Source organism: Sinocyclocheilus rhinocerous, unplaced genomic scaffold, assembly GCF_001515625.1.
Source record: "Sinocyclocheilus rhinocerous isolate Xijiao unplaced genomic scaffold, SAMN03320098_v1.1 scaffold3060, whole genome shotgun sequence".
NCBI lineage: Eukaryota > Metazoa > Chordata > Actinopteri > Cypriniformes > Cyprinidae > Sinocyclocheilus > Sinocyclocheilus rhinocerous.
In genome coordinates this window covers 30,357-40,108 of record NW_015635031.1, presented here as the reverse complement: position 1 = coordinate 40,108, position 9,752 = coordinate 30,357, and the positions used below count along the sequence as shown (strand labels likewise).

Here is a 9,752-nt window from a genome sequence, read left to right as displayed (position 1 = left end):
GTGTTTGTGTGTGTCTGTGTCTGGGTGAAGGAGTTTTTACGCAAACTGCCTGGTGGTGTTTTGTGCTGTGACTTATATGAGGAATGGATGGAAGTGCTACAGAGTGAAAATCAACAGGATAGACTTAATAGAGTCAGATGGTAAGAACAGCATACAAACATGCATATGTCTTGTACATATGCTCACACATACACTATACTCAATGTATAAAGTGTATAGACTAAGACCATGTTTTATTTATTAACTCCTTTCTATATCCTATATTATCTATATCATTTTACCAAAACAAATGCATAGATTAAAGATTTGATTCAGTTCAGTTCAATTCACATTCATTTGTATAGCTCTTTTCATGATCTGCAGGCATTCCTACATGCCATTTACAGGTATAAAAACACTTTTTTGTGCATATAGGTAGATGCTGAATCATAAAACATGAATGTACTGGCAGCATCTAAAGCATAAGCAGTATTACGTATTTACAGCTATAGAAACATAAAATATTTATAATTTGTATCATAAACATATATAGCTACATTTACAGTTTTACAGATATATTTGAGATATATACTTAATATATATTATAGATATATACTTAACCCTATCCTCAATCATTTGTAATATGACATAAAGCTTTATAAAATGTTGTGAATATGTATATAACTGTCCATAATTTATATATTTGCTAAATTATTTATTTGCCTTTTTTTGTCAAGTGACAAATTTATCATTTTTTTTTAAACAAGCGGTCTTAAAAGGTTGTCGACGATTGAAAACAATCTCATTATTCATAAATAGTATAGTTTGAACCAATTAATTGCATTAATGAAATATTCATAGACTGTAACAATTTTACATGTATAAACCACATTTTACATTTTACAAAGACAGAGTTAGGGTTATGCATTCTTCTAGACAACGTTTGAAACTGTATTTTTTAGCACTACAAAATAATGGAGCCCAGAATGGACAACTCTGAACAAGTTTGAATAAATTATCACATTGTAAATCTGTACATGGTGACATTAGTGTGAATTGCATCTACTGAAACTTGTTGTTTTATCTTTGTGTGTGTGTGTGTCTGTGTGTGTGTGTGTGTGTGCGTATTTGTGCTGGAATGCATTTCCATGTGTATAAGAGGGCAGACAAACTTCCGCACATAATCATTTGTTGGCAAGATTATTTAATTATGTGTTTTATGTTTCTGCCTGTCTGGTTGCAGTTATCTGCCATTCTTCAAGCTCTATTGTCTTTTTGTTTAGTTTGCTTGCACAGTTGCCGGAGGAGAATGTTACTTTGCTGTGTCACTTATTTGGAGTGCTACACAGGATACACACTCACTCAGAGGTGAATCAGATGACAGCAACAAACTTGGCCCTTTGCATTGCACCCAACATGCTCTGGAGGACTTCCCAAATCAGCCCTGACAAAGAGGGACAGAGCGTTCTGCAGGTAAAAATCTGGTTACATGTATTCTTAGTAAAATGACCCATTTACATGTGTTTTCTCACTTCTTTAAAGGGATAACATACAACACATCCATGAACAGTTTATTTAAATATTTAGTTTTAGGTTAAAAGTAATATATACAGTGGGGATCAAAAGCCTGAGACCTCTAGTAAAAATTGTTTGTCATTGCAAATTATATTAAGAGCACAATTTTGGCGAAAAATTATTTTCAGAATTTTTGATCACGTTCTCTGCCATTATTTGAGAATGATCCAAAAAGTATTTTATGCTTAAAAATACCTATTTGATTAGTGATCTCGAAATCATGCAGAATCTAAAGTGTTTCTTTTATTTTACATCACATCAAAACCTGTTGATTTTTTAATGATTTCAATTGTATTTACTTTCCAGTTTAAATGACATTTAAATCCCTGATTTCTGTGAGCTCTCAGACTTTTGAACCCCACAGATTATGTAAGGGAAATTGTACCGATTCCTATCATGACACAGTGAACCAAAAAAAAAAAAAAAAGCATTAGAATTAAGAACTATATAGCTATACTAGAGACATAAACCTAAAATTAAACAAAAAACCTACATCACTGTGACAATTCATGGGTATGAAAATAATTCTTAATATAGCTAGTGGCCACTTGGCTAATCACTTGGATAATTATATCAGAATTTGGAAACTGTTCTTTGAAACAGCTTTACAAGTATATGTATTCGATCATTAATTGCACCCACACACTTATTCTCTTGTTCAGAATTAGAAGCAGTTCAAGTTCAATGGTGGGGTTTTGGTTCAAATCTAGGTCAGAATCAACCAAAGGATTCTGGATTTTTTTGTGCTGCAGAGGTGAAGATCCTAATTTGCATGCCAGCTTGCTAAGCAATGTCATGCCGCTTAAACAGTTCACCCTGCTCTTGGGGAGGCACAGTTTAATACCACTGTCACCACAGGTTGTCATGCTGGAGAAAAATCCCAGCGATTACATTAACTCACACTCACATGAATTTGAAATAAGCGGCATCTGGTAAGGGTACTGAAGGGTGCAACAACCAGGGCCAACTTCCATTTGTAAATCACACAGAAATAGTTTGTGCACAGTTTATTATTCAAAAGAAACCCTGATAATGATGTGACTTAACCAGTATTTTTAGCCTAAAGCTGCAAATGATTTTCTCCACCCTTCAGATAATTAATTCTGATGCATCTAATGGCTGCTGACTTGCTCTGCTTATTAACCTCAGCAGTTTACAGTCGCAAAATCGGATATAACCAAAGGGATCTGCCTTATCAACAGGATGTTGACACAAATGTAAACAGGGAAATGATTAAGAATTCGAATCTCGGGGGTCCTACTGTACATCACTATTTTATTAAATATACATTTATAAATCATAGGTTTGTTTACAGTACTATGCAAAATATTACATGGAAAAATGTACATTTCATATTAAGGATGAACGTCCTTGTAACACCAGTTCACACTGTCTTAATTCAAATTAGATCGCAAAACCCTGCAGCGCTGTAACAGAAAATTAGCAGAACAGATTTTGCATTTCAAAGGAGATTCCTTGTAAACCACATCTTTGTATTCAGGACCAATAAAATTCAAAAACATGTCCAGATTTTCCTGACTAATATTCTGTTGCATCATTTGACAGTTGCTGATGAGTCATCCTCTTCAGAGACAGACATGAATGCAGGGCTCAACAATAAGGATGGCTCAGAGCTAGCGTCAGGCCAGCTGACAATCTCTCACTCAAACTCTTGCTGCGTTTTTAGTGCTTGTTAAAATGGCGAGATCTGACGGTCAAACATCAGTTAAAGGGATAGTTCCCCCAAAAATAAAAATTCTGATTATTTTGATTTATAAAATTTTGATTATTTGTGTATTTGATTGTTTCATTTTCTAATTAAATCTTTTAAAACATTTTTGACATTTAGAAAAATATGTTGCTTTTTTTTGTAAAAAGATAAACTTAGTTTACTAGTGACTTGAAATTAACTAGTAAATTAACTACTAGTTAGCAAACAATAAAAAAAGAAACATTTTTGTTAAGCCCATTTTTATAGTTTATTTACCATAGTATTTTAATAGTTAACATCTAGTTGGCTGGGTATTACTTCAGAACTGAGAACTTTTTTTAATCAAAAGCTTACTGAAGTGCTGGAAGGTCATTTTTAGGTCTGAGATATTTATTGAAAGGGAAAATCAACTGGGGTGACAGAGACTGAGAAGTTTCTTGATCTAGATATAAAAGCTTTTCAGTTAGAGAGAGGATAAACATTTCAACCATACACAGCTGGCGGCAGCTGCTGCTAGTGTTTGATCATAACAGCAGGGCACTGGTAGCACAGCAGTCCGCAATCAGAGTCTAATGTATAGGAACTAGCCTATATGAAAAGACCTGATGTGGTGATCTCTGTGTGATTTTGAGAGATTGAATATGAGATTGGGAGAAATTGGGAGGGAGCAGAGCTCAGCTTTGTCACGGTTGAGCCTGAGATGATTGACATCAGAGTTGTGAGATTGGAGAGAAAGGTGAGGAAAAGGAATACTAAAGTATGTGTGTCATTTAAACTCCTTGCAATAATTTAAGGTACATGCCGGGCATGTGAAGGACATGTGAATGAAATTCCACCTTGTGAATAAAAGCATAACACAATGTGATGCCTGGTTTCCTAAAGATGACAGTTATTAGACACTGGTCTCCATAGCAACTTATTTACTGGGATATGATTAAAAACTAATAAAGACCAGTGCTCTGACTCCAAAAAGCTCCATGTATGAGACAGGGTGTATAGATACATAAATAAAAGTATAAATACAAAATTGACTGCCCACCAGGGGGTTGGAGTAGAGCGTATGCTGTTTTTTATTCAATTCTAGGCATTTATATTATTTGTGCACAAATTTCATTAACATTATTCGCCTGATCCAGTGTAGATGAACATAGCATCTGTGATCAAATCTCTGTTTCACTCTGGGAAGTATGTAATGTGCATCTGTAGACAAAACATCCATTAGTATTACATGAGATGTTGTGGAAGTTCATAGATTAGAACTGCCACAAGAAAGAATCGTGGGCTGAATTCCCATACTTTCACAAGATGTAGTAAATCAATGAAGAACTGACTTCATGCCTGCTAATGAAGTGCAGTCTTTAGCTTTGCAGGTGTATAGTGTTATATATATATATTTCTTAATTAACCCTGTGTGTTGTTTGACAAGTAACATTCACTTCAAGTAACATTCACTTGTCACAATGGAACCTACTGTATACCTTTTAAAGGTCTTTTAATAGTTCACTCAAAAAGAAAAAATTACTGACAATTTACTTTCCCTCTAGTCAACCAAGACAATACATCATTTGCATAACATTACATCATTTGCTCACCAATGGATCCTCTGAAGTGAATGGGTGCCATCATCAACAAATGAGAGTTCAAACATATACAAAAATGTGTTATTAAGGCGACTTTAAACCTTCTAGCCAAAAGATGAGTCCATAATCTATACTAACTCTTCCTCCCGTGAAAAAGTTAATCACCTGTCATCCTTGCACATCAAAACCCACCGACAGATTTGCTTAAAGCTGTTTTGGACTGGGTTTGCTTTTAAATGCTGCTTGATCTGTGGATATTTTGTTCCTGATTCAGATGAGACAACTCTTTTACTGGAGAAAAACGTTGTGGATAGAAGAAGCCAGAAGCAACGGTTCGAAGATAAAAATGTCTTGATGGATTTGTTTATTGCAAACACGCAGCTTTTCACTTGGAATAGAGTCGTGTGGATTTCATTGTGGATTATTGTGATGTTTTTACTCACTTTATCTGCTCATTTGACATAATGATTTTTACATGCTTGGGCACAGGGGTGAATTGCTATGTCAAGTCAAGTAAGCTTTTATTTACACAATAACCACTGCGATTGGGCGATTGGTCCCCCTTGGTACATTCATTTCATTTTGAAAAAATAATGATGTGCACAGATAAATTGGAATAAATGCTGCAGTATTCCTCACAGAAGCAAGAATGGTCCATTTTGATTTCCTGGGGACTTTAAAAGAACACGAAGGGAGATATGAATCATGGATTGATCTATAATGAGCAGTTGGATGTATGTGACTGTGCAGATGCTTTTGTTTCTCAACACCCAAGATGGCAGATTATTTGTGCAGCGCATTCTCACGCTGTGTCCAAACCCAACGAATCCAGCCAATTAGTGCACAGGCAAATGTGTGGTGAATGAGAGCAGGCTATTTGAGTGAACCACTAATTGTTAATGTGGTTAGAATAGTTCACCATGTCCAGGACTACGTACGATGATGCCTTTCGCATGCCAGCCGCAGATCCCTATGGTTTGTATGAAATACTGTTCCAGTGGAAGTGCTACAGAGCATTCCATTCCCTCTATAGGCCTATGCTTTTTAATTTTCCAGTCCTTTGGGCTTGTTTGTATCTGAAATGAGTAAGGAGTAAAAGATTCTTTGGATTTTGCGAGGATCTCTATGCACATGCCAGACGCGCACACACACACACACACACACACACACACACACACTGGCGTCACGTACGGTCTGTGTGATGAAAACTCTAAACTGATGTCTAAACACTCTAGAACTTGGACAGAAACAAGGTGGCAGTCATCTAGCATACACAATGTGTCCACCTCAGACACACTGACATGCTCCGGCGAATGTAGAACACAAATCTTCTTAAAACATTTCGTAACACAAGCCGTAAACTTCACAAGCTGGTTTGTACAGGGCTTCAGTCTCTGATATATGTGCTGCTACGGTCAACGTTTACGTTTGCGGGCCAGCTGTGTCTGTTTTACATATTGATGGTGTTTCGTGTTTTTCCATCTGTCGTTCAGGTCGCAGCGCTCATCCAGTACCTGATAGAAAACACGCCTGCCATATTTGGAGATGATCTGGAGAGTCTGTTCACCAGGCAGATGAATACAGAGCAGGAAACATGCGATTACACAGGTAATTGTAAAGTTATGCCCTTTGGACCTTATTTCAGTGAGATGTAGATGCCTATTGAGGTACTTTACAGAAAACAATTAGCCTTTTTGACTGTGCAATTTCACAGTACTCCCACACACACTTTATCTGCTGGTGGATATGGGTGTTTTAGAATTTGAGTTAGCGGTTAATTAATTGAAAATAATACATTTTAGATCACTTTTTAGGAATGCCTTGGCCTTTATTACAGTTTCAAGTATTCCTAGCGATATTTGGTATACCAGCTTTGCTCCTTAAAATTTCATCCTTTACTTTACTAGATCCTCTTAAGCTCTCTCAGACGTACCTGAAATGTCAATAAACAGTGCAGAACACCATTTTAAGTGCAATAAACTCTTTCACTGACCTTAACAGTCTAACCTGCTCATAAGTATTGTCATTGTCAATATTTTCAGTGCAAACACATCTATGTAATCACTTAATGTTGCCTTAAATGGAATTTCATTTTAAAAATATATTTGTATAATTTTTCTTTTAATCATGGCAGCAGTAATTCATCAGCTGAGAATTGTATTAAGATGTGCTGTGTACTTCTGGCCTTTTAAAGTGACTAGTTCACCAAAAATATTGAAACTCTTTTATCATTTACTCATCCTCATGTTGTTCCAAACATTTGAAGAAGAACCTCCTTTGAAGAACTGTTTTTGCCCATACAGTTAAAATCGATTGGTTCGAAAACAGCCTTTGACGCCACTGACTTTAAGTTGTTGTGGACAAAAATAAAAAATAAAAATCGAAATATAATCTTTTGTGTTGGGTGAACTATACCTTTGAGGAGCCACTTCAGGTGCCTGGATTGCTCTGTTCGAGTGATGCAGTCTCAGTGGAGTATGATTGATCACAGTAGTTTTGCATCCTCCAGATCGGACCTGCAAGACAGGGAATTGCACCATACAAATTGCTTTCAGCATATTTGTTGGGCTCTGTTAACTGATTTACATAATTCCTTTAGTGAATTGTGTGCTATTACAAGGCAGACAGCACATGCAAATAATTGTATATTTTTAATGAATTCTTATTTTCCCTTCTCCCTCTATATGCCTAGAAGAGTATATGAAATACATGCAGGATGCAATAATAAACATTTTAAACAGTAGCTTGCTGCATTGTTGGGATATAAGTTACTCTTTTGTGTAAAAGTGTACTTGTTTTGGCAGTTTAATTAAAAGTCATGAAGTAGATCTGAGATGTAAGATTGCTTCTTGTTCATTTTTAATTAAATGGAAGGTCAAGAATATTTGCATTATGCGATTGCATAGCCCTATGGTGAGCTCTGCTATATACCGCAAATATGCAAATTTTAGCTAATGTAGTAGATCATCAGGGTATGCGTTCAGAAAATATGCATGATTTTCAATGTATATACACACAACATACCCAGTGGTTTTCTGTTCTAACCAGAGATTTTCACTGGATTTCAAGGTTGTGCTTTGGGACGCTCATAAATTCAGTCACTTCTTTCATAGCCATTCCGGTATGGTTTTGGCAGTTTGGTTACATTTAGGACGAAAGGTGAACGTTTGCCCTGAGGAATAGGTTTTCTTCTAGGATTTCTCTCTTTTCTTCAATTCATACCAGCTCACAAATTATTGATGCTGAGAGTAATCCCCAGAGTATCCCTGGAAAATTGAGCAGGAGAAAATGTGGCTTTTAGTTATCAATTTTAGTCTTAAAGAACCTCATGGTCTCAGAGTCATTTAAGGTACTGTTTGGCAAATTCCAGACAGGCTGACACACTCTTCTTTTGTTTCAAACCATACAATGGAAACTTGATTCATGCACTGATGGTATCCTTATGGCAGGATCTCTCATCTGTGCAGGAATCTCTGATTCACTATTATAAGTGGTTATTGGGTTCTTATTGACTCACTTTAGCAAGGTCCAGGAATTTTTATAAGTACATGACTTGAATATTGTATTTGTGGCTTTGGCAGCCTGCTGATTAACGCTCCAAAAACTAAAGCTAGAGGTTTAAAGCACAGTCGAGGTGGCCCTTGAACCAGTTTGATTTATTCTCATTGCATCTCCTCAATGAGAGCATGTACGAGACAATACATGTATGTAAGATAATGTCATTGAAACTGTGGTCTTTCATCACTGCCATAACTATCCCCAGTTTTTGCATGTGTACTGTAAATGACTTTATGATCTTTATAAACTTTGACAGCTTATTCAGTATGTGCGTGGTAAATAATTGGCAATTGGCATTTTATATGTCTCTTTATGTGTCCAATACTAAAGACAAAAAATAAAGAAAATAAAGTAAATATGAAAATTGTAATAGGAAATAAGTTTAAACAAAATTTAGATCAAAGTGTTCCTAAGTATTGTATCTAATAGATGAAGTAGTGAAAGTCAAAAGAAAAGCTCAAAAGAAGTACGGAATCTGCAGAATGCAAGGGGAGAGGAAAAGCAGATGAAGCAGAAAAAGGGAGAAGAAGGAGTAAAGAGTAAAGTAAAAGAAAGAGTAAGAGATCAGAGTAGGCACAAGGAATATGCAGGAAACTTATATCCTCCCGTGTTTATGTTTAATAAGAAAAGGTCAAATAGACTTTTCCATTATGTCACTCATACATTGTGTCATCTGTTGTTGTAAAAACTATAGGTCAGGTCAGGCTACAGTATGTCATTGTGACCAGTCAAATGTTGCGGTTAAAAATAGGTTATGCGGTTTTCACATCTTTAGAAGGAATACAGCAAAACAAGCACTTTGAAATGTCATATCTTATATTACAAATACATTTCCGGCAACAGAACGTCTAGTACTATTAACAAATAATTTTAAGAAACATTATTACTCAGGCAGTAGTTGAAAGATGTCCAATATCTAACAAAACACCAGTAAAAAAAAGATACATCCTCCATACATATATAAAATGTGCATAACATACATATCTTTGAATACGATGAGGATTAATATAAGAAGCATAAACACAAAATAAAAATCAATAAAGTATAAATCATAAATGAATACATGGATATCAAAATTAAGGAAAATATAACAACATTGATTATTTGGATACACACACACACACACATGTTAGGGCTGCCCTCGACTAAGAATTCTGGTCGACTAGTAGTTGTTCATTTTAAGCATTAGTCGACTAATCGCACGTTTATTAATAAACCATTTAAATCATTATAATGAGCCTTAAATTGCCTACAAAGCCTAATAAGAGCTCAAGCCACTCATAAAGCTTGCAATAGCGCACCGCAGAAGCTATGATTATGAATGTGTCCGGGAAAAACAGTAAGGAGGC

The 9,752-nt window shown here is 35.7% G+C and overlaps 1 protein-coding gene across 1 annotated transcript in view; it reads left to right on the top strand.

Moving 5' to 3' along the window:
* Positions 1 to 9,752, top strand: part of LOC107746244 (uncharacterized) — a 31,655-nt gene that overhangs the window by 19,083 nt on the left and 2,820 nt on the right. The window contains exons 11-13 of the mRNA XM_016560376.1: positions 31 to 140; positions 1,263 to 1,452; positions 6,339 to 6,453. Coding sequence (XP_016415862.1) covers positions 31 to 140; positions 1,263 to 1,452; positions 6,339 to 6,453 — 415 coding nt within the window. The remainder of the gene's footprint in view (positions 1 to 30; positions 141 to 1,262; positions 1,453 to 6,338; positions 6,454 to 9,752) is intronic.